General features: G+C 36.7%; 1 protein-coding gene across 6 annotated transcripts; it reads right to left on the reverse strand.

The window, feature by feature from the left end:
• Window positions 1-251: 251 nt before the first annotated feature.
• Window positions 252-26,008, reverse strand: NT5C3A (5'-nucleotidase, cytosolic IIIA). 6 transcript variants are annotated; one of them, XM_059473548.1, is made up of 10 exons: window positions 25,757-26,007; window positions 12,317-12,423; window positions 5,387-5,485; window positions 4,874-4,943; window positions 4,126-4,172; window positions 3,892-3,977; window positions 3,525-3,614; window positions 2,146-2,308; window positions 1,587-1,787; window positions 252-864 (listed from the first exon to the last, which is right to left on the reverse strand). In XM_059473548.1, the coding sequence occupies exons 1-10, from the start codon at window positions 25,866-25,868 to the stop codon at window positions 763-765; spliced, it is 1,077 nt and encodes a 358-aa protein (XP_059329531.1). In that variant the 5' UTR covers window positions 25,869-26,007; the 3' UTR covers window positions 252-762. The 6 variants fall into 6 exon arrangements, with proteins under 6 accessions (XP_059329531.1, XP_059329549.1, XP_059329558.1 ...); XM_059473566.1 differs by having other exon boundaries at window positions 25,731-25,967; XM_059473575.1 differs by lacking the exon at window positions 25,757-26,007 and adding an exon at window positions 12,808-12,940.
• Window positions 26,009-26,157: the final 149 nt, after the last annotated feature.

A 26,157-nucleotide genomic window follows, 5' to 3' on the forward strand; every position in this document is an offset into this window, starting at 1 on the left:
GGAAACACCCAGGGTCAGGTTGGATAGGGCTCTGAGCAGCCTGGTCTAGCTCAGGATGCCCCTGCTCATTGCAGGCAGGCTGTGGACTATCAGCTTGTGAAACCATCTGTTGTTACAAAGATGAGAAAATTTATCTCAGACACACTAACTTAAAACATTCTTCCCATTTCACAGAGGATAAAGAAACAGTAAGAATAGAGAATGTTGTGCGATGATGATGCAAAATATGAAGAAGAAACACTTTGCCTGAATTGGGTGAATAAAAGCATTTTTACTGATGAAAAATATATGTATGACAAACTTCTGTGTGAAATTATGTAGCATATGAGTAAGATCCTTCAAAGTACAGCTGAGACCAAAATGTCTTTGCAAAGGCAACAAATGCACACTCTCCTTACAGAGCATTTACACCTTCAATTTTACAAAATAGCCACGTTTTCTAAATGCTGCTCTGAAATGCCTGATTAAAAAGGACAGTGAACCACAGTATCCCATCAGCAGCAGTTTATCACATCTATAAATCCAATTTAGATCTTGTTATAACAGGAGTGTGAGACAATAAAGAACAGTGTAAGAGCAGTAAGAGGAGCTTGTTGTTGATAATTGATACAATATATATTTCATAATACCAAAATGAAGATAAAAGTTTTAAATTAAATCAAACAGTTCCGTAAATGAATAATAAACACATCTAAGGTAGCACATGTGTGCTCTTCTGTCCAGTTGCCTCCTGGAAGGAATGGAGTGACTTGAGACTGCAATTTACAGGATTTTCTGTAGAATGGAGTTGGCAACTTCCAGGGATTCATCTTTCACCAAGACAATATCATAAGAGTCCATGTATTTTTCCAAAAGCTCATCTACCTAATTGCAAGAAGGAATAAAGAGAAAGACCCCCTTAGTTATAGAATTAATTATTGAAAGAGTTTTTGTCATTAAAATATTGCCCAATCTTTCCACCAAATTCTCAGAATAAGCCATGTAAATAATGTATTACTCCTACAAGTGAATTCCACAGGAGGACAGAGTAGGAGTGCCCTGACCTAAAGTGCATTCCAGGATATAATAATCATGTTTATTCCAGGATCTCACACATAGAGATACTGAAAGAAGAACTACTCCTGGGGAGGGCAGGGAGAAATAAAACTAAAGTTTTCTCTCTCATCAGTCCAAATGGATATTCATTATAAATTAGCAAATAATCAGTTGAGTGTTACTTAAAAACCCCAAAAAGTAAAAAGAAAAGAGGAGGGACTGCCTGGATTTGTTATTTGTGAGATTATAATTCTTCTCAATTATCAATTTAGTACTGAAAGGAGGAGAAGCCACAGGAATGTAACAGAATTAATTTTTATAGCCTCTGAATTTTACTTCTCTAGGAAACACCTATTTAGAAGTAGCTCTGTACAAAAACCAAGGCAATATATACTTGTGGCTCTGAGCTTATTAGGGTTGGAAAAAAATCCATGAAAAAATGTTTGAAATGTCAACCCAAATAGCTTAAACACTTGGTTTGATATGTGAACCACATTATATGTGAACCAGTGCTTCATTCAAAGCTTACAAGGTTATGTAAAGCTACTTACTTTATCATTGAGATAGCCAATCTTAAGAATGTGCTCAACATTTGCTACTCCATCTGCCATACTCAAGTCTCCTTGAGAATCACCCAGCAGTATGATATTGCTGTTGTCTTTTAGCTGTTTGAAGTACTCTGTGTTCTTCAAGGCACCATCATGTTTGTTGTAAACATGAATCAATTCTCCTTTAAATCCTTTTAATATTCCCTATTGAAAAAAGCAACACTGAAGTTATGTCTGGTACCATTCAGGCAGGACAGCATCTAGAATGAAAGAGGTGATGTTACTGGTGAGCCAAGACTGAACTGCAAAATCTGTCATGATGAACAAGATAAATTAGTTTAGAGTAATGTCATGGCTGTGACAGCACAGTTAAGAGCAGGCAGACAATGATTCTCCCTGCTTGGAGGACTGTATAGATCTATCTCTATATATATCTGTATATATATCTATATATATCTCTCTATATATGTATCTTGTAGTGTGTATAAATAGATATTAAATACTACACACAGTGTGGTACTTATCAAACATGTTTGAGAAGAATGTGTTATTTCATACGTACGTTTTCATCAAAGTCCATGAAATTGGAAACCACTTTGACATTAGAATGGTAGACCCCAGCCTGGTGGATTACTTCCTCAAGAATGTCACCAATCCCAGCAGAAAATATGAACACAGGAATATTATGTTCACTGAGCTTATCAAAGAAGTTCTCATACCCTTCTCTGCAACACAGAATGAAAAAATGAATCAAATCTCAAATAAAATAAGCCAAGAAAAGTTCCATTTTTTAGGAGACAATCACATCATCTTTGGAAAATAATTGATATTTCCTGAGCACTTTACTGCATTTCTTTTAATTCACTTTTTCAGGTTAGCAAGAACCATCAACCTAACACAAGGCATGCTTGCAAGAAACTTTTGCATCAAGCTGTTTAGTATTTGTCTGTATAATTTCTGACCCCAAAATATCTAATCACATTTCCCTCCCTAAGTACTCCAGAACAAGCAATCAGAGCTTACTCTAGCTACTATCAGGCTGTACATCTCTTTTCAATCTTCCTTGCTTAAATATGTGACTTTCTTTAGGGTCATTACTGTAAAACAAATTTTGTCTTTAAATCTTCAAAACATTTATTGTTTTGTTTGCTGAAAGATTTTTAGTATGCAGTACTCTATGTATAGCATTCCAAGAACAAGATAATATTATCTCTATATGCTTTCTCCATACAGACATAAATTGGTAGAATTTTACATTTTAAAAAAAGTATTGTGAAAGTTCTGGAAAGAATTTTAGCTTGCGGATGAAGATTCAATCAACATGGACTTAAGCTTTCAAACAGGCAGAGACTGGGTCCTTGTCTTTTGTACAAAAAATAAGGATTCAGTCAGTGTTACAAACAAATACTTTCACAATTTAAATTCTAACATCCTGTTTCAGTATTCCAAAATTTAGTTTTACAGGGCTTTCATAGATGGAAATCACAGCACATTTTGGACAAGGATTTTGCTGTCTTTTAAACTTGCCTTCAGCCATAGAAGAACAATATTTAATACAACATATGAAACATGTTCCTCAAGTGCTTCTCAAAGGAATGAAGTTACACTTCACATTGCTCTTAAAAAAAAAGGATCACCAGTGCCATTTAAAGAGGATGAAAGTCTACAGAAATCAAATTTGTAGAGAAGGGACTAAAAAAACTTTCAGATTTCTGCTTTATACACTGAGATTATTGTCTGCATTTAGATAGATACAACAGAACAATTAAGTGGGAGCATGGAGAGCTCAATGTGGTCCAAGGTTAAGGTGTCCCTTTCTCAGGAAAATGTGTTTTTTAATTTCCCTTTTCTTTTTTTTTTGTTCTTCCCCCAACACTCAGGAAGAATCTACAGAAAATGCTCTGAAACAGATTGATATAATTCAAATAAAAAGGAACTTACTTCAGCATAACATCAGATTCCCTTACAATTTCTGCAAACTTGTCCTTCTGTAAGCCTTGTTCAATGAGTAGTGCGTGGGATTTATGGTACCTAGAACATAAACAGAAAATGGGTTGAATGTTGCTTACATCACACTGCAATGCTTACTAAGGATCGCCTTTCATTAAATTTCATTATGAAAAACGCATCCTGTATGGTTAATTCTTGCTTATTCAGGTTAAGAGCAAAACAAAACCAGTTGTACAAAACTTAAAGAGATTAATTCAGTTAATGTAATAGCTAAAAGCTAAATACTGCCATTAATTTGCTTTTAAAGACTTACTAAATCTAATATTAATACAATCTGAAAATAGGAGGTGTCTCTTACCATTCTACCATATATGGGTATTTCTCTTCAATGGTGAGAGCTGGATCAATTTCAATGGCATAGTAAGTTTCTTTCAGCTGAAGTAACTGAAGGGGGAAAAAAACCCATCAGATGTTTAATGTATTTCATAAAATACATTGGGGTTTGGTCTAAGCAATCAAAAGAACTCTCTTGTCAGGGAATAATGACAAATGTCTGTACAACAAACCAAATGCTTGTAGGTTTTTTGTTTACCTTTTTCCGACATTCATCTGTGATGATCTTAGAGTTATCAATGATGTCTGGGAAAGGGGTGAAAAAAAAGACAGTTAAACAAGATGCTACATTTCTTTTACTTTGCTCTACAACACTGTAAATGGCAAAGATGACAATGTCTGGTGACATACCAATATGTTTCCTCAGAACCTTTCTTACCGGCAACCAGCAAAAAGTACATTGTTCTTCAAAATTATAAAGGTGCCCTTCCCTTAATCTCTGATTTACAAGGTCAGTTACAAGCTTTTGTATCTATTTCTTGAGATTTAACTGTTTTGAAAATCATCCTGAGGCATTCTGTATGTTTTAGAGTTCCCACTTCTCCTTGTTTATTCCAAAAGACTACAGCATAAGGATAAAACTGCCAAGAATTCTAAGGAGTTTACAATCTGGTTCTTGCAGATGTCAGGACTATGATGGGTTCTTGAAAAATAAAAGTCAACCATGCCATATTTAGCCCCTAACATCTGAGTGTTCAAAACTTAATGTTTTAATTGTGAATGGCAACTTATTTGATTTAATTCACACAGATTTTGATTATTATATATATATATATACACACATAAAAACACAGTCACTAGAATACTTTGTCAGTAGGTTGTACAGATTAGGTAACAAGTCAATATAAAATCTCATTTGGAAATAAATTTAATAGAAAATTAAAATATAGGAAAAACTAAAAGGAGCAAACAAATCAATCTGTTTTAAAAAAAATAAAAGTACTCACTATGACAAGTTGGACATCTTTTTCCATTGTAGGAAAATCTACTTAATGTCATATCAAAATCTGTAATAATCTATTTAAGGAAAGAAAAAGCAAAACTGTCTTACAACATGGAGGAACAAAATAAAGAATGGCTAGAAATTCTGAACGATCAACAATAGCTGCAGCTGAGTAGCATGTGTGTCACAGAAGCCTCCCTATTCTATTGAGCCATTGTCATGGAAGCTAGCATATCCCAGAAGAGTCATGGATTTTCTAACAAAACTGTTTTTCTCATTTCTTTGCTGAGAATAGTTTCTGAAATTACTAAGCTTCTATGCTTATGTCATTTACTTAACTAGTGTCTGGCTGAATTACACTTGAATCAACAAGGACTATTAAAAGAGTTAACATGTCTAAATTTTGGAGATTTCTTGAAGGTTGAATTCTATTACATATATACAGTTATGCTTAAATTTTTTGGCATAGAGTAACAATCCCACACTTGCTTTTATTCCAAACTCTTTGGACCTTTACCTGAAGTTTGGCAGCTCCACCTTTGATGAGGCCACAAATAATCTCCTCTACTCTTGCTGGATCCTTAATATGGACAGTCTTCTTCTGAAATTCTGGCATCTATGAAGAGTAAGAACAAAGACATAAATACACTTGCAGAGGAAAACCTCCAAGGCAACAGCTGCTGTCCATCAGACTGGAAGCTCTGCATCTACAAACAGTTTCATGTGACATCAAGACATGGTCAGGTCAGAAAGACAAGAGTAAGAAGAAGCAGAAAATACTCTGGATGCATTAATCAATGACTGCATACTGTTCTGTTTGCTTACAACACCTGTTTTCATTTCAATGCCTAATATCACTTTATTCAATAAGTTGACACTCAGAAAAGGTCATTATAGTTGTAGGAAAAAAGAGAGATATGTAGGAACAGGACATATAGGATCATCTTGTGATTCAGATATGTCATTAGGAGATGGTAAATCTTAAAACTAACTCTCTTTGCAAATAATATGCCATTAAAGTATCAGAGATAAAGAAGACATCTATTGTTTCCTTGAGAATGCTGAATTAGTGTCAACTGGGTATTTCAATACAACAAGGCTGTGCAGCAATCCCTCCTCCCTAGCCAGTCCATCAATTGCTACCATTACCTATTTCACTGCACACTTTTGAAATAACATGATATCACTCTATACATTCCTTTTGGATGAAGTATATTTCTTGAATGTTTTGATAAATGAGGAATTTGGTATAAAACAAGAAAAAACTCCCTAAAACCCACAAACCCCCATTCTTTCCCAAACAATTCCCAAAGCCTTTGTTTACTATAAGAGTTTATCTTTAAACTTGCATAACGGTAGAAGAACTATTTATTTACAGGAATTTCCCAATGTAGCAGGTATTTATTTCCTTTATAATCATGTATGGACCCATTCTTAAGAAAAGAATCTGCAATCTGTCTAAACAGGCATTTATGAGTAGTAAACTTTATTTTCTGTTTATAAAACTTCAGAGATGCTAAAGTGTTAGGAATTAGATTTTTAACATTCTGATCCTTCCACCTTCCTTTTCTTATAGCTAGCATGTAATCAGTGCTGCAATGAGCTAATTAAAATAAAACGTGGTGGTGGGGGGAAGATTCTATTTCAGGAAGTTTCTGGACCCAGAGTTCTGGTATCACCAATTGTCAGTAAGTCATGCAGAACTGTTTCTTCCAGCTCTTGATGCCAGTAAGTCTTTTCTTCATTAGTAACAGCCAACTTGCAGTCAAATTGCAATTTGGTTATCACATAAGAAACAGGTGCCATTTTAAGGTATGCAAACATATGTTTTTGTAAGGGCAAAGACACTTGTGTGCCAGACACAAGAAGGATCCGAACATACCTTGAAATATCAGCTCTAGTCCACTCTGTTCTCAGGTGGGAGCAAAACATTGCAGCTACATCCTTATCAGATGAGCACAGGCTCATCTAACTCTTTGTTCAAAACCCCCACTCTTACATATTCTTCACATTCCTCAACTACCTGTGTGTTTGGAAAAGTTTGCTTAATGTCTAATCTTCCTTACTGTAATTTCAAGTCATTCAACTTGGAGAAAACTGTTCTTTTTCTCAGATGCTCACTTCATAAATTTTTCCCTTCTGCCTGAAAGTGAAACCCCAGTGTTCTTCGATCTTCTTTTGCAGAACACAATTTTCTAAATCTCTGATAATTCTTGATGTTGTCTTGGCCCACCCAGTTGAACCACATTGTTTTCCAACACAGCATCCATGACTGTGGGTAAAACCTTTCTGCTCTGCTCTGACAAGGCCTTGGCTGAAGGGCCACTTTGGCCTTGTCTTCAGGTAGCATCTTTGCATGTACATTAAAACACATGCCCTGTCCTAGCAGTAATATGGTGAGAATGACTCAAATTCACTTGGAAATGACCAAATATTCTCCAAAATGACTCCTAGAAAGAAATGGGTATTTGTACAAAATGTTAAATTTTATATTTAATCATTCTGGGTTGTATCTTTTCTTCCATGTCAGTGCTTCTTTCTTTAGGTAAAACAAATAATTCTAAATCCACCCTGTGCTTACTGCTACTTTCTGGCTGATGTCCTCAAAAACACTGCTGAAAACCGAAAACAGAAATCCTTCTAGAACCCTAATCATGAGTCTCTGATAAATTTCCAAGTTTTTCTGCCCATTCAAAAAAGTTTTACCTATACCACAGTACCTTGTCAAAAATTCTGTCCTGAACAGGGTACTCACTACTTCTTTGCTTTATAAATCTCATAAAGAAACAAACTCTATTAATTTCACTTTGATTGGAAGAATTAAGGTTTTCCTTTCTGATCTTTTGGCAAAGACATTTTCTGTAAAAGTGGTATCTCCTAAGGCAATATCCCCTGAGTTCTTTGTGTTGTTGCAGTGCCTGGCTACTACTTCTTTTAGCACAGCAAAGCCACAAAAAATACATCAGGATTGACTTCCAGCTCTCAGCTACTTCCCAGGCTGGGAGTCATTGAGAAAGCTAATGAGAGTTGACAAGAAATAGAAGTCCTGAAAAATATCCATTAAAGGGTTCACTAATCTTTAGAGATATACCTTTACAAAGCATTTCTTTATTCACAATTAGCAACACATCTAGCCTCACAAAACAAAATATTAATAATCTGTAACTCTTTAAAGGTGCTTTATGGTTTTTCTTTTGTATGTTATATGGTGCTGGTAAACAAAAGTAAGCTTTCTACTTTTTTCTGCATAGACAATATTCTTTATAATGAAGCACAAAGCACTTTGGCTTGGTAATTTTTGTACTGTAAATTGACTAATGTAATTCCTTTAACTTTCAGCAAATTATATATGTATTTTTAGATTTGGAATGCAAAAATCAAACAGTGAAATCTAAATGCATGCTTTTTAAAGAAGTAGTTAAGCATTATTTGGTTTACTTAGATACTAAGCAACAGATTTCCTAATATAATTAACTTAAACAGATGTTGGGGTTGATGGAGAGATCAGAGGAAGGGACTGGATAAGGAAAATTGGATTGTTTGGTACTGTTTCAGTTCAGACTGAGCCCTTTCATAAGTTTCTGAAACAACCTGAGGAAAAATCTTGGTAAACACTTTAGTAGATCATGTCAAACAAGAAATTGCTTAAGATTTTAGTATGATGAAAACTTCCTGCTTTGATGTTGTAAACTCATACTCAAGATCAGTTTATAAGACTAATTTATTTCTAACACACTCTTCATTTTTGCACACAAATTGGTTGAAGAGTATTTTAATTTAGGGGTGGGAGAAAGTCTTCTACAGCAAGTATAACCCAGACATTTTCATTCTCACAGACACTCTTAGAGGAAAAAACAAGTCTACATTACAGGTGTGACATCTGATAAAGCCTCAGACAAATAGGGTTAGACAAAATAGCCACTTTTTCTATCACTAGTTCCTGGTATTAATATTTGCAACTGCAATTCTTTTATTTATTCTTTATCATTATTATAGTAGAAGTAAATGAAACTGTCTAAGGACTGGGTAAATGAAACTGAAACTGCAGCCACCAATTTTCTGGCAAACTGTTTCCTCCAATGTTTTACACTCCTGCCCAGTTTAGCTGTTGTTTTGTTGTTGCATATTTGCCATTCTTCCCAGTTGAAAGAAAAAAGCAGATTCTAGTTAGAAAGAGCTGATAAGACAGATGAAAGAGTTAAGGGTGAAAAGTTCAGTCAATTTGATAAAATTAGTGTTTCTATTTACTGTTTAAGAAAATTCTAGCAGTCAATTCAGTGTGCACACATAAACCTCCCAAAATTCTGATGCACCAGTTGACTGGGATGAGCACAGATAGAGAAGCAGCCAACCAAAAATCTCCACAGCACTTAACCAAGTCAAGAAAGCTTTTCAGAACCAGGAGCTTCTACATACAGAGCTAAAACTACATAAGCACAGGAAAAGCAATTCAAAATTCATTGTGACATCTGAAAATACATAATGTTAAATCACTTAAGTGCCCCTATTTATTCTGTCATGTTATAAAAGTGTGAGAAGAGTTTTGCTTTCTTACCAAGAGCATCTATATGCTAATGAATAGCTCAGAGGCTCGTGTGTCTTAAAACATATGTATGGCAACTCCCAAAGGTAATTAGTGGTTGGCATATACACTGGCCACAAATACACTTTAGTTTCTGGTCTCTGACATATTTAGGAGCCTCTGAGAGAAGGAAGAACAAAACTGAAAAAGATTATTTTAAAGGTTGAGCTTAGTTGGATTTATGAAAAAGAAAACAATTATCTGCTTGTTTGTGATAGCAGGTAACTGGAATAAGGATGTAGGAAATGATTTTGTAGCTAAGAATGTTGTGGTCATACCTTGAGGAATGAACAGTAATGGATTCACGCAGGTTTGGAAATCCCCCAGTCCTACAAACCACAGAATGGGTCATTTACCACAAGGATAGTTCTGAAAATTACAAATCTATTTAGTACATGAGACATGCATCTGTGTAGCTGGGTTAAGTAAAGAGAAGTATTTGCCATATTCAATTCTAGTTTTGAAATGAAGTTTCTTATATACAACTGGATATCAGAAGTGCAAAAGAACTGCTTTTATGTATCCAGGTGCTGCTTAGTACATAAGTTGTCTTCTTAGTATGTGAGGCAGTGTGTATCTAAGTGCATGCTGTGTCAGTTTGATTATAAAACAGGAGTTGGTGATAAGACCTGTCATTCATTTCAGTGATCTAAGTGAATTTACAGCTGCCATCATAGACATTTCCAATTAGGTATTCCAGGAAATTAAAAACTGATTGTGTCCACAAGGAGTAATGTCATGTTCTGAAGCTAGGATTATACCGAATTTTTCAATCTACTGAGTGTTGGAGGTACAGCAGTTGCTTTCCTCCCCCTACCCAGTAAAACAAGTCCTGATGATTCACACAAAAATTAAAAAAAATCTAATAAAAAGTCCATATAAAGGACAACTGAGTGACCTTTTGTGTTCACTGTCAGTAATTTTAAGTAGGGAAGGACGAGTTGATGAATTACTTGCTATCTTAACTACATAGAGATATGGCTCATTTCACAACCGACTCTAGACACAGAGCCTAAAATATTACAAGTACTAACTCAATCTGTAGGAGGTTGTCATCATAAGTCTGCTAAGTAATGCTCTGACGAAGGACATAAAAAAATGGTGCAGAGTATTTTTATACTGATACCCTGTAAGCCTACACTACTTGGCAAATATCAAGTTTTCTTATTTTATAAAGACTCATCTAGTATGGAAGCCTCCCAAAAACCAAATTGTTGCTAAGAAAACACCCTGGATTATAAGTGGGAAAATTTTTAAGAGAACTTCTCTATAAATTTCAATGATTGATAGAGTACTTTGTTAGATGTCAGTAATTCTGAATCACAGTAAGAACTGCTCTCACACTTGTAAATGTATTAAAAATATTCCACAAAATTTCAGATTACCATAATGTCATGAAAAGGACAGGGTAACAAATAAGATCGAAATAAAGATCTAGCTGTAATGCTATTGATGGGATGTGAATTTCAAGTATAACACAATTTCTATTTTCCTACTTTGTTGGTAAACTTGCCTTAGACTAGACTAGGTTTCAAACCTGTCATCTGTTGATATAGAGAACACACAAGGGTGGGCTGGCAGGGAGAGAGAGCTATCCATGTTATTTCTGAGCAAGGCAAGCAGAAATCAAAGTGATAAATTGGTTAGGGGAAAATTATTTGTAAATTTGATTCTAATCTATGCTGACAGCTTCCAGATACAAGAGTATAAACCAAGACGAAATGACATTTTGGGAATTGCAGATGCCCAGTTTCAAGGTCTTAGACTAGCTATCACATACATTCACTTATGAACATGTACCAAAAAAGGCAGAGCATGGCAGCAGTGACAGCTGTGAAATTTGATACCCAGAAGCTACAGAAAACTGTTTTTGGTGATCTTGGTGGAAGAAAGAAACAGTTTGGTAAAAATACAAAGAAATAGTGTACATTCCTTAATTTACATGTTATTTTCCAATAATTTTTTTTCTCTCTATTAATACAGAACATGACTTGCTCTGGAAAACAAAGCTTAAAAAACTTCTGAAAGCATGCAAGCTTCTCTATGTAATTTCTGCTGCTTGCAACATTTGAATTGCAAGAAACCGGGGAACTATAACAAAATCTACATAATGACACTGTGAGAATCTTTTCCTCCAAACGCTTATGCTCATGTATGAAGCAAGACTGCCTATAATTCAGACAATTTGAATTCTGGCCCATGAATGCAACAGAGGTCCCTCTTAGCTGCTCCAGCTGTTAGTAGGCTTATATTTTAGACAGGAACATCAAAAGCTACTGGACATGAGTGTAATCACATCAATCACTCCATTATGTGCAGGTAGTCAGGAGAACTTCACTAGTTATCGTGCACTCTTCTAGCATAATCTGAGCTCAGGACAGAGACTCACTAATTTATAATTCCCAAAACCATAATACATGTTATATTCAGATGATGCAAACTCAAATATGGTAAGAAATCCTTAGTAACTAGTAATTACCAAATTACTATTTTAGTAGTTCTGCCAAGAAATAGCCTTAGGACTACTTAGTTAAAAAGTAGTTATTATGGGAATGAAACAACAGAACACTAAGTATCTTCACAGTTACTTGATAACATGCTGTAAAACTAGATACCCAGCACAGGTTATATGAAATAACTGAAAATGGGTTCACTGCTTAAGCTATTTTAAGACATGGCATAGGATGCACATTAAAAATAATTTTTCCTGGTTTACGGTGTTTCTTTATTTACATATTTTTATACTTAATATGCTGGATTCTGATACTGAATTTGGAAAAAAAAACCCTTATAAAAATCTGGAGAGAGCGCTTTCACAGAAAACATGACAACAGCATTTTCTCTTGTGTTTTTAAAGGAGAGTACCTGTGCGTTGAGCTTAGGGCACTCCTGATTCTTCTGTCCTTGATTTTGTCCTACTGCAACAGCATAGGTGGCAAGCAGAGTCCAGAGATGCAGGGCTTGCATGCAGGCTGCCAACAAAAACCAACCAAATCCTTTTAAGAATTGGTCTGCTATATTATGTGGTCTTTCTATTCCTGCTGCATAAAATAAAAGCCAACATGCATGGTACATAGCGACATCACTGTGAAAATACCAAGACTCCAGAACAGTCTGATACATAGTTAGAAGTAGAGGAACATTTAAGCTATTCAATGAAAACCACTAAGTATATTTATTCCTTTGATGCTGTTGCTCATTCTGTGCTATCACATTTTTAATTTAAAAATACAGTTTTTTAGGTTTTTTCACAGTCACAATTAACAACTGTAAGTAAGCCCTCTGCTCATAACCTTGGCTTAAAAACACAGGCAAGAAGACAGTCAATACTGCTGACAGAAGCTGTGCACACTTACCAGAGGGTTTTGCAGGAGCAGCTGCAGAAGCAAAAGAAAATTCCTCTTGCTTGAGACACACTAATATAGCAGCCCAGGGTGCAGTTGAGGGCGTTTCCAAATACAGCCTGACTAATCCCCGTGCAAAACCCCAGGGTCCTGTGACGCACGTCAGCACTGCACAGCAGTTTGTTATGCTCAGCAGTACAGCCCGACGGGCTTACAGATCATCAGCTGGTGCACCAACAACAAAACCTTTGACCTTCACTGAATGAACAGCTTTCATGGATGCAGCAGGCAAATTTGGGCGGCTCTAACAGAGGAAGGCAGCTGTTGTTCAAAACAGAAGTTTACTATTTTGTTATTTTTTAGTCCTTTTACAAAATCTTTCCAAGTATTTTAGGATTTCCTGTTGCACAGTGCCACAAATTTCTTAGAGCTTCGTTGACATGGTTTCAAAAATGTTTACTAGGCAGCACACATTTATTCATGTAGAAGGAGCAAATGAATTAATGAATCTTTGTTTTGGCTGTAATTATCTGTGTGATACTGAAACAGGAAATCAAGGAGCCTTGTGTGTCAGGATTTTTGAGAGCCAAGGCAACTCCACATAGTTTTAGAAGTTTGTCATTAGGCATGCTGCCTGATCAAAGACCATAACTAGGTGACAGAAGATGGATTAAAAAGAAATGTTTTTTAGAGTGAGGGGATGAAAGACCTATTGTCTAATTGTATTTTACATTTTGGAGTTGTGTAAATGCTAGTGTCACGCAAAGCTGACTATTGCTATGGCAGCAGTGCAAGCTTCTCTACTACTACCATAACTCATGTTCAACCTCAGGTTTATGATCCCTGTTTCAGGATGCCAGGACTAACCACCAACATCAGGCCAAATCATACATGGCCACTAATGTGACCAGTGTAATTGTCAGAGCTGAAGCAAGGGCAGGTTACAAGTGTAGCATGTACAAAACCCGTAATGCTATAAAAAACCCCAACAATACCAGGGCTCTAGAAATTAATTAGTTATGAAAATATCTGGTGTGCTTTCTACACTAAAAAAACCAAACAAAACAACAGACTTTCTGAAGGATACAGTTTTGTGTCTGCATTCCAACTGTAGGCTACTATGTAGTCTATCAGGATTCCTCAGTGTATCTGACCTACATGCGCACTTTCATTTTGTTTTCAGAGGTGTTCACTGTTTTGAGCCAATGAAATAACTGAATACTTGAGCTAATACAAAATATGCAACTTTACTCAACACTTATCCTCTTAGAATTGACCAAGATCCCCTGAAATGTACATGTTAAATTCTGCTGTATCCTGAAGCAGTGAAAGAGTTTGAAAGATATGTTCAAAATATAACATAATCCCTGCTATGACTGTATACAGTAAATTGAATTTACCTGGCATTGGTATTGCCAGGATTCATAGCTAGCACTAAACTACTTGTTATAGCATTTGTACACTGTTGTAACAGGTAACATTCAGAGAATTTTACTCTTAATAGTATTTTAATATAGGCAGCATGCTTTTCATTAATATTTTTATAATCATATTTGGGGAACATATGTATAGCGCAGTGTATTGAATAAATATGAATTATTTGCACAAAAAAAAAGGATTTTATGTCCCTGCTAGATTTCCAATGTTAAAAAATGTTACAAACAATGATGTAAAATACTATTGCTAGATGATTCATGTAGTTCAGGTAAGACATCACTTGATACATTCAGTTTGCAAAGAACCTGCCTTTGAGCTGTCAAGAATCTAAAGAAAGCTAGTTTCCCTTTCAGAAAGCTGGGGAAACAAAAACAAGATGGTTTTAAAAAAATTATTTTATTAATAAAAAAAAAATAGTTACAGAAATTAAGTCCAACTCTTACAGACTGTTTTTGGTATACCAGACTATTTAGAAAGCATTCTAAACTATTACAGCCTCAGTGAAAGCCCTAGAAAATGGCGTGAGCAAAATTTCTGTAAACATTATTACAGCCAACACCTAATTCTTAGAAAAACATCTACACTATCTTTATCAACAGTGTACTTTCACTCTAATGAAAATGCCATACATGAAATTTCTCAGCTACAAAACCAGACTGTCTTTGCAACTCCAAGAAATCTTTGTGTACAACACTTTAATTACCACAGCTCCTACTAACCACATTCTATTACTGCTGATTTGAGCCTGTTGAGCATTTTGTTTACAGTGTTTAATGTCTGGTAAAAGAGGAGTTAAAATGAACACTGATTTTTTCACAGAGAGAGAAATAAACTCCAGCATGACATTTCTACTCTTGAAATATGGAAAGACATTTCAATATATTTCAAGAACCACAAACTGAAGAGGTGTAGTTATTTCAACAGATAGATTCTATTTTAACATTTTCTCTTTGGCTGAGGGCCATATCTTGACTACAGAATATTCTATGCAGAAAAAGAGAGAGAGGAAAAAAAGAACAACACTGAAAACACTAGATGATTTATAATTTATATAAGACTGGGAAAAGGTTCAACTTTATATGCTCGTGTGTTAGGTGAACTTGGTTTGTAGAGGATGCTCTTGAATATGAAGCACTGCAAGTTTTAGTCTAAAGCAAAGAAAAGCTGGTTCTACCAGTCCTTCCACACCCGTGACCTAGGTTGCATCCATTTGTGGAAGGAATTAGCACAGGTATATTGCCTAAGCAAGTAAGCTGAGCTTTTTCTTTAACTAATAAATGGAATACTTCAACTAAACTGACATAAACTTTTAAAGATCAAGAAAGAGATCATACCTTTTTAGAATATTTCCTGCAATATTTAGAAGTTACTGAATTCTGTGTAAGGTGATTGAATCTTTGGTGTAAACATTAGCTACTGTCTTCTCATGAACTTACTAGCTTTTATTCCTGTTTAGTGACCCTACCACAACTGAACAATTTTTGAATATATCCCTATATATTTAGTATGTTGCTTGACTTTACTTGGGCAATACCTTGCTTTATTGTAGGGATCAATTTTAAACATTAAAGATCTGTATTTGTTGCCTAATTTTGCTTTTGTACTAAGTTTACTTAGTACATATTTTCCAAAACAGCCTACTTGATATAACCTCATGACACAGGGAAAGGTACCTCAAGTACCAAGACCAAGCAGAAGAAAGGAACCAACACAATCCTACTGTACTCAAACATGATTATTATTCATGCCCTAGTGAATTGAGTTAATGAGCAGCATAATGGCTCCAGGAATAGCTTTTTATATCTGTGACAATTACAAGGAAAGTAAGATCAATGGTCAGTTTGATGAAGCTGGGGTACATAAAGGTTTAGAAGGTTGCTTGCAGGAACTTTGGATACCACTTATCTTTGCAGTACAGGTTTGGTGTAAAAACCCATGGCAGCCATATTTACAGTTGGTATTATGCAAGGAGCTATGATTTGTATATGAAAGTGTGTGTCTGTCGCAGAGATCACTTGTGAGGAGTTAAGCAATTCTAAAAAGAAAGAGCTTGAACAGCACATGTTATGAAAAAGTGCTAAGAACATATTAAAGACTGAATTGAACAAATTGTGATAAATCCAGAGATGGCACATGCTAAGTAGGTGAGGCTCTTAACCTGAATGGTATCACAAGACATACTTGTGATATTAAAGTCTCTATATCTTTTAATAGAGATTTTCTTGATCTGATCAGAGATCCAGGTTTCTTTACAATTGATGGGAAAACTGGTGATCATCTAATAGTTGATCATTTATGGCTGTACTGAACACAAAGCTTAATGTCAACACACACATTAAAACAAGTCCTTAAGCATTTCTTCTTCTGTTTAATACATTTCTCTGATGATAGAATAAAAGATATTGCAGCATCATTGTCCCTTATGCAGCTTCTTCTTGCACTTACAAAATCATTCTAAAAGAAGAGATTTCTGTTGGTGATGGATCAACAGATATTTTGGCTCTTACAAGAAAATGAAGAACTAATAATAACTAGGGTCTACATTTCCAGTATTTCCTGTGATCCTGTCAATTACGAGTTTGGGCAAGAATTTAGTCTGAGAGAATAAAGGAGGTACAAAACATACAGAACAGTTCTGGGGTGAATGAATGCAGCTCAGGATAGGCATTTTTTTCTCTGATTGTATATTAGGGGAATCACCTAATCTTTGTGCCTAGCTGCCATTCCCTTATTGTGCAGAGATTTAACCTCTATAACTGGCAGGCTAAAAGAAAAGGTATGTATTATTTAGTTATCAGTAAGTATCTCAAAATGATGAAGAGATCTTCAGACATTTCTAATGATAATCTTGGAAATACCACAATTCCCTAGCCAAATTTAAACTGATGGGTTTTTTAATCATCATTGCTTCTCTCTTGCCCTTGTGAAAAAAAAGAATATAAAAATATTCTAAATGTAAGCAAGTTCAGATCAATACAATTAATCACATTACACTTAATTTTTAAAAATAGCTTCTAAAGCACCAGGATTGAAAGAAGAATTCAAGGTTGTAACACCATTCATTGCTTGGCAGAAGAATATGGAGGATTTTTTCTTGGCCTTCATACATACCTTTCACTATTCTTACCAGAGCTTTTAGGATAAAATCTTTATAAATCCATTATGAACTTGGAGCTTAAATACCAAAACCAGTTCTGCTTTCTCTACCTTACATGGAATAAACTAGAACTGGAAAAGGCCCGAGTTTTAACTCCATCCTTCCTTTTTCTTGCCAGTTCTTCTGAGAACACAGATAATAATTTTTGAAAAATAAGAATTTTTATATTTGAGTGGTACTCTCATTTTCCTTTAATACTGCTATATGTTGGAGTCTGCCTGTCTGAAAGATCAATTTCCCTACATTATACAGAATCTAATGCTTTCTTACAGAATGCTTACAGGTGAGGCTGCTGGTACAAACAATCCTTTTCAAAATAGCTAGGCAAACAATGTAGAATTCTAATTACTGGCAGTATGTAAATATACTGTGATACATTTACAAATCATTGATTCTTAATTAGCTATCAGGTATGCAAAACCTCACCTTGCATAATAAGGTAATTTTGATGAGCCATACTATTTTCCCCCCAAACTGTACATTCACATGTATACCTTTTATAATTACATATCCTGTATATATCTACATGGACATGCATTGAAAGAACTTAAACAAATGCCTATTTCCCTAGAAGCTTCCCATGTAACACTATCTAGAATGGAATTTGCATTAAGGCCAAGGCTTGGACTGAAGCAGTTGCTGCTGATTCTCTTTTTCTCTTATCTGTTTCTAAGAAAAAAAAAAATCAGCTTAGATTTTTTTTCACTAAGCCTAAGAATCCTATATCTAGATCAAATAAACTCTGACCCTTGAATAGTGGAGTTGTGGGACTCAGTTTGAAAGCAAAGTCAGCAGGACAAAGTTTAATCTACAATACATTACCAGACACTACATGGAAGAATTAAGTGCTAATATAATATTTCAATTAAATTACACATTGAGACTAATGAAGTTTTTAACTGGTATGTTCTCTTTGATTACAAACTCTTTTTTAAAATTAGTGAAAAAAAAATCCATTAAATCAAAAGATGAAATACAACTACCAAACACTCCTTATACAGGTAACAGGCAGCAGCATCATGACTTGAGGCATGAAGGATTGTTTTGACTCCACATCTCCGTGTGTTATGAGTGTTTCTCAATGCTAGATCCCTTCAAAGATGCTGGATGCCATATTTCTTGTTTCTCTGTGCACTTGCCTTCTGGAAGTGTTCAAAACCAATACTGCCTCTACTATTCCTTGCACTCTACTACTGCTGAAGTACCGAGAGTGCTCCTGCTTTGTGCTAACGCCTACCCTTCAGTTTCATGTATGATTTTTCCATGGCAACATGCAGACCAAACTGAGGCTTACCCATCAGTGATACTCACTGCAAAGGCACATGCAGCTGATAATAGTAAGTGTTGCCATAATAGCTGCTGAGTGAAAAAAATCACATTTTTGGTCTGATAACTAGTAAGTTTCTGACAAAGAGGGAAAGCTTTAAGGGAACAAGATTAATGGAACATTTCAGTGGTATTCATTCTGTCATTTTAACATCTAAACCACAAATAAACTAGGATTATTTCAGTGATCCAATCTGCAGAGCAGACAAACAAATCTTTATAAAGGAATGCACAAAGGAAATGACAGTTAATGAGTGGGAAACAAGTAAGAACAAGCACATTTGAACAGGAATTTTCTTGGTGGCAAATCCAGCTCAGGAAGTCTGAAAGTCTGTATACAGACACTTAATTATCAAAGTCTGGGCTTTACCCCAGCCCTTTCAAAATAAAATAAAATAAAAAATTATTTTTAAAAATATTGAGATTTATGAAAGTAGGAGCCACATTTCCTTCCAGCAATAGGTATTACTGCTATAATTTAGAGAAATGTTGTTTAAAATTATTTTTGTAATTATCTTCTGAGGTAAGTCAGTGCAATTCTCTACTACTTTAAGGTATTAGTGAATGAAAATATTATAGTTACTTTTAGTATTTAAACATGGTGTCTTCTTTGACCTTTATGCTGCAATCTTAAACATATGTCCACTTGTACTGAAAAATGCCTTTTTTTTTTTTTGGCATTTATACAAAGCACTCTTGATTAGGCCAATTTAAAAAATTCTATGGACTTTTAATGGACACTGATTTTTTTTTTCTTGAACCAGCAGAAGCTCCCCATAAATAACCTATTAAAAAGTTGACTAACAAACAGCCTCAGATTCCAATCTAATGGCACATTGCCTGTCAAGCTGCTGCATGATAGCCATTGAACTAAAATGTTGCTTACTGCAGTCATAAGTTCTCTGATGTTTTACAGCAGCTGACCCCTGGTGATTGATGACTTTTGGATGGGAGAAAGAGACTGACATCCAGCAACTGGTCAAGATAAGAGCTGTATGAAGACTGTGCCCCGGGAAGAAGTCTCTGCAGATCAACTACTGCACAGTGGTGTGACTGCAAGAAGGCCAGTTAGACTTCACACACACCCTCCATGACAATATAAACGTCTCTCTTGCCCAGTTTTATCTGGCCTTCTAACCCTGCGCAGTGGTTAGGAAAGGAAGGCAGGGAGAATAGCTGTGAGGTGTTCCTGCCTCTCAGCTGTGCTTAGCCTGATTTCGGCGGCGCAGCGGGAGCAGCCCGGCTGAACGCGCCGGACCGCAGCGGGCAGTGGCCGGGAAAAGGCCCCGCTGAGGGCCAGGATTCCCTGCAGGGACAGGCTCCTCCCGGTGCAGCGGGAGCAGCCCGGCTGAACGCGCCGGACCGCAGCGGGCAGTGGCCGGGAAAAGGCCCCGCTGAGGGCCAGGATTCCCTGCAGGGACAGGCTCCTTTCCACAGCAGCGGCCGCCGCCCCACACACGGCCCCTGCCAGCGCCACCTGCTGCTCCGAGCCGTGTGCTGCAGCTCGACCAGCCCGACCTGCCGCCGTGAAAACCAATTAATTACTCTCTGACAAACGCACCGAAACACGGCAACAAAAGCTAAGTCTGCTTCTCTTCTAGGATTTTTCCTTAAGCTCTCTCCAGTAATAACTCTTTGCAGGACGTGAAGCGTACACTGTATTTCACTTGCACAAAATACATTCGTGTATGCACACATGGAGGGAAGAGTGGTGGATCATTACTTGAACTAGCCAACACAGAAATGTTGCATGTATGATGTAATTCATGCCAGTGAAAATAAAACGTAAAAGGAAGCTGTGGTGGGTTTTTTTTTTTGTGCGATTTTTTGTTTGTTTGGCTGGTTTCTTTTAAAGAGAGGACTTCAAAAGTTCAGGCATTTAGCAAGTTTCCAGTCCAGACTTATACAAATTACAATGTTTTCACATTTACAGGTACATTGCTATTGAATTCACCACTAGTATTTGCCTACTTATAAATGCATGGATCCATACCCTGGGTCTCTTATATTGATCAGTTTAGATACTTTCTATAAAAGCTGGTAGTTCTTGTTAACTCAAGACTGAATGTATGACTGGAATGCTATGCAACTTTAATTCATAATATGAACAGGTTTGCAATAATATGTGGATTCAGGCTAAAAACTAGAAAAACCTTATTACTGCTTATATTTGACAGTTAAAGGTAAACATGTTTAAGACTTGCAGTATTTAAGCTGTAAAAGAGTTTAACAGAACAGATGCTGTAGGTCAACTGGTAAAAATGAGTTATCACAAACAGGAGAAAAATCACTTAAAATATGACTTAACACATAGCAAGCATTTATTAAAAGGTAAATATATTTCAGAGCAGAATGAGTAACTGAAAGATTGCTTTTCTGTCTTGGAGAAAGACTTTATACAAAAGATAAAAGAAAGCAGCAAAAAAGCTTTTCTGAGCCTAAACCCACAATCTATACTGTATCCTGACATCTACACTGACTACTTGGAACTCAGTTTTCAGATACAGATAATCAGTATGTTTTTGATAACTGTTATAACTTGTATAAATGAGTTCTAAAGAAACTAATGCAGAATCATAGATTTAATCTTCCCATACCCATTCCTTGTAAGAATGTAGGTTTCAAATTACTGAATTAAAAAAAAAAGCCCAACACAGGCAGGAGCAATTTCAGAAAATGAAGACCTACTTCTGAAACAGATAGCTGCATTGTAAGATCAGTTTACTATATTAAATGAAGTAAAATATGAATATGTACATAATTTTGACAATGAGAGGAGAAAACAATGGAATTAAATCAATTTTCATTCTCCTGGGATACAAATTTCCTAATTTTCTAACTGAATTATTTTACAGTGAGAATGAAACCTGTTACTGGTATCTAAGTTATATCAACATGCATTGTCCTTAGGGTTTTTCCTGCCCTGTGAAAACTTGCTTTACAAGCCACATGTTACGTGACTTATATGATGCACAGTGGCTGCCATTAGGCAGCCTGGTATCATGCATTATCTAGGTGGCATATATTGTGATTATCTCTGCAAACAGCATGAGGGCAAAACAACCTTGTTTTAGTAACTGGTGTCTACCACTGCCAGTTGATTTTTCTATTGAGGAATACAGTCTAAACAAAACCCAAGGTTTATAGGAATAGTTATATAGCATCTCCAGTACTCACGTCAAATTTAACTTGGTTTTAAAATGTTAACAATAATCTAAAAATTATTCTAATACTCTAGTAACATAAGGGCTCTCAGTCACATGTCAATAGGTAGCAGTGGTATTAGGAGCTCTTTCACTTCTCACTACTTAGGTTCACACATCACAGTGCCATTCTTTTCAAACAATATTATTCCCAAATGGATCATATCACTGCATGGCTCTTGAGGGCATCCAGACAGTGACAATGCCCTGAAAAGGCTTCATTAGAGGGAGTCCATCTTCCTTCCATTCCCCTTTTAGTGATTCCAGTTTACTCAGACTCAAACCCTTCTTCAGCTCTGTATAGGCATAAGCACATGACAGAGTTGCAAATACCAACCACTTGGACTCCTGAATATGTATGCTACACATTACACACTCCTCTGCTTTTTACTCTGCTGGGAGGTCAACCTGCCAGAGCAACGTCACAGTTACTATAACAACTAGTTACCAGCAACAAGACAAGAATAAAGAAGTGGTGTGTGATTGCTGCCAGTTGTATCTTCGTCTCCAGCACAAATGCTCTTGTGCCCTATGAAACAAGAACACAGTCTCACCAGAGACTGCCAGGTAAAAGAAAATAATAATAACAATCAAAAAAAACGCACTTCCCTATTCCTCTAATAGAATATATACTCACAGAATATGTTCCTTTATTTCTTAGGCAAGTAGATAGATAGCAGTTACCTTGCTTCTTATTAATTTCCTTATTTCCCTCCAGGTAAAGACTACTACTGCAAAAACCCATGCATTTCTTCCCTTGAACACAATAAACTGTGCACTGTCCAGAGAGAGCTGAGTGGGTGAAATGTTTCCTGTAAACTGACACTCTGCTTTAAAACTGAGTTTAATTTGTTGTTGCTGAACTTTGATACAAAGTCTCTTTTTCATGTAATTACACCTCTCACTTCAGGGGCAGATTGGAGAAATGGACAAATGTAACTACACAAACTATACCCCGTTTTCTGGAAAACAAACCTGAGAGAGGAAGTCTCAGTTTAAGGTATTCTCCTATTCTGTTTTCAACAAGCTCTATTGCGTTTCTTAGTCTAACAGAAAAAAAAAATAAAAATAAAAGCTCCAAAACCAAAGAGTGAGGAACAAGCTGCTGAAAAAAACCCCAAGATTTTAACAACTGTATTTATGAAACAGACAACAAAATATACTGTTACTCTTCTAAGAAGTTTTTTCTTATGTTAAGTGCACATTTTAATTAATTTGGGCTACTGTTTACAGGGGAATGTTTCTGAAATATTTAGGCAATGTTTTTCACTCTAGTTTGTGAACACCAGTTTTCTGCCGAGCTGATCAAAAGCTCAGCAAAAAGTATTCAATCAAAAATTGAAGTCTATTGGCAATACAACTATTTGCTTTATAGGAATACACAACTTAATTGCAAACTTGTCTGTGACTTGAAAAATCCAAAAGACTGAACATTACTCTAAGGTTTCATCTCTTTCTAAAATAGCCTGGAAACATTTTCTAGAAAGTTACTCTGAAAATCTAATTAATGGTAACCACCCCTTTAAATTACAGTGAGCAACCTTGTAGCTAACTTTTGCTTTCACCTGACTGTGTAAACACTTGTACAGTTTCACAAAATTGGCAACGTGGCTGTGCTAAGGAATGGCACAGGGCTTGGAGAGATGTTTGTTTCTTACCACACAGAGTGAAACTTCTGTGACCATTACTATTAATGCCTGTTACTTCAGAAGTGGAGCTGAAGTAACTCTGTCTACATTCATGAGCGCCTAAAGGAAACTCCCTGTTTGCAAACTACACACTGTGGAGGAAGACACAATATTAACATTTTAATTATAAATTTAAGCCTTTTTTATCAAATAAAATGAAGCAATTTTAAGATGTCTCCATTAAGCTTAAATTTCTCTCTCTGGCTAATTGGTGTGCTTAAGGAATTCATCTACTGAAATGTGAGCTAGATATTTAAGAATTACCTGATTTCATTATTCAGCAAGGAAAGAGGGTTACCCTTTCCCACAATGCTTGAGAATCCTTTCCACTTTTCTTCACAACATTTCTTCTTGGCATCATAATCCTTGATATTAACTTCTCTTACAGATGTTCTCTTTGATTTGTAAAAGTTCCTGTCTTTTTAGCACTTAAAGCTATATAATTTTTTTACTTATACTTGGGTATTTATATTCATCTAACTTTATTTTGACTAAGAAAGAAAAATTGCTGTAGTTAATTATAATGAACTAATGTTTCATTCACATAACTAAGATGTAAATAAGCCTGATCCCAACTGCTTTTGATAAAAGTTATACATCAAGGTAATTCTGAATCTAATGTGGATATAAAACTACAGTGCAATGTTCCCCAAAGAAAATTTAAACCAAAAAAATCTGCTGAAAATATAAGAATGAGCCCATAATTTTAATATGACACAGGTATTGGAAGAAGATACATTTCAATAAGGCAGTATTGTTTCTTACCACCATCATAAATTACACTAAGTTACAGACTGGAAAAAGCATCTTCTCCACAGCTCAAAGAAAAGTCCCCTTGTCATAAAATAAAACTGATACAGTGTCTCATAAATGACAAACATTGAATCAAATCTGCATTGGTGGATAAAAGAATGCAGCATATTCAAACAAAATGCATGTACACATTTTTGACAAACTCAACGCCTTGGTATGAAGTTTACATAACTTTTTCACTTATTTCAAAGAAATTGCACAGACAGAAAACACGTGTCCACTGAAAATACTACGTAAGAAAGAAGACCTGCATTTTTAGAACTAAGGCTGTTTGCTAGTTAAAGTGGCAATCCAAACTTTCTGCTCTCCCATGAGCCGTTGGAACTGTGCTTGGAGAAACTAAAAACCAAGTCATTCCTCTCCAAATTGTCAGATGACATGACTGATGACTAGAAACACTATTTTTTTCAACAGTAAGTGATGCCTCTACAATTATCAAAAACTCCAAGTAGAATTCTTCTTTGGACCCACATTATCACAAACTGCCCTGCATGAATTCCACTGGCAAGCGTGGCAATGTGCGGCCAAGAGAGCACTTAGGCAGCTCGCAATTTACATACAGAATCCTAGCTCTTACTAAAATCTGTTTCCACGTGTAATTATAAAAATTCATCAGAGCTTTCAGTAAAATTCAGCAGGGGATCACAAAATACCCATTAGCTAACATCAAGCGCCTTGACGACTTCAGTTCAGTTCTTCAGTACGGCAGTGTCCAAATCACAAAATCTGAAGGACTTCCACATAATGAGCATGTTGCCCAAACTAAGATCTCTTACGACCCAGTTATTCATAAGCAGATATTTAAATAATTTCCTAAACAACAAGTTTAACAAGGGCAGCTAGAGAGAGCGAGCTCCATCTTCCTTTTATAGTAACCGTGAACAGACTGTGCTTCCCAGTTTCAACAGATGGTTGAACACGTGCTGTGTGCGTGTCCATTTTCCTTTTAAACTAACTGCGAGCAGGCTTGTAAATTACCACCAAGACCCAGGGGTACGTATGTATCCTACAGGTGTATACGGGCCGGACAGGGCAGGGCAGGGCGGCGCAGACCCTTTCTTCACGCACCTTTTCCGTGCAAGTGGGTCACGCTGAGGGGGAAGGAACAGCTGCTCCTGCCTCCAGCGCCTGTGCTTACAGAAATCCCAAACTGAGCTCAAGGTCCCCCGTCTGCCTCTCCAGATATCCCCTCGGGATACCCGCCTGGCTCCGCGGGAGCGGCCGCGGGAAGCCGCCGGCCGCAGCAGAGGAAGGGCAAGGAGAAGGGCGTGCGTGCGGGGGCCGAGGGGCTCTCGGCCTCTTACCACGTACCATCTCGATGATCTTGGTCTTCTTACCCGTCTTCTTCTTCATGGTGAAGATGTACTGCGCCAGCACCACCCCGCCCACCAGCGCGCACACGCTGGCGCTCGCCACCGCTCCCATCTTGGCCACGGCGGTCCTGTCCATGATAGTAGTTCCCGGGGCGCCGGGAGCCGCTGCGGGGAAGCGTGGCTGCGCCCCTCGCTGTGGGCGAAGGAGCGAGATCCCGGCGAATCCCCCCTGACCGACCGCCGGGTCGGCAACGACGGTGCCGCACGCGCCCCGCCGTCCCGGCCCCTCGCCGGCCGTACCACGCCACAGGGCAAAGGGGGAGGGAAAGGGTAGACGCACGGGTGGAGCTGGACGCCTCGAGAGCAAGAGATTTCTGTGAGAGGTTTGAAGAAGAAAAAGAAGAAGTCGCCAAATGCTTAGGGTT

Source organism: Ammospiza nelsoni, chromosome 1 (assembly GCF_027579445.1).
Source record: "Ammospiza nelsoni isolate bAmmNel1 chromosome 1, bAmmNel1.pri, whole genome shotgun sequence".
Taxonomy (NCBI): Eukaryota; Metazoa; Chordata; class Aves; order Passeriformes; family Passerellidae; genus Ammospiza; species Ammospiza nelsoni.

Bases quoted from the DNA above. Each gene is read 5' to 3' on its own strand.
- NT5C3A (XM_059473548.1), bottom strand. From the start codon at position 25,868: ATGGACAGGACCGCCGTGGCCAAGATGGGAGCGGTGGCGAGCGCCAGC. The intron at 5,486-12,316 runs GTACTCTCCTTT...TACTCTTCATAG, and splicing joins GCCCTAAGCTCAACGCACAG to ATGCCAGAATTTCAGAAGAA. The intron at 1,788-2,145 runs GTACGTATGAAA...TTTTTTCAATAG, and splicing joins TCATGGACTTTGATGAAAAC to GGAATATTAAAAGGATTTAA.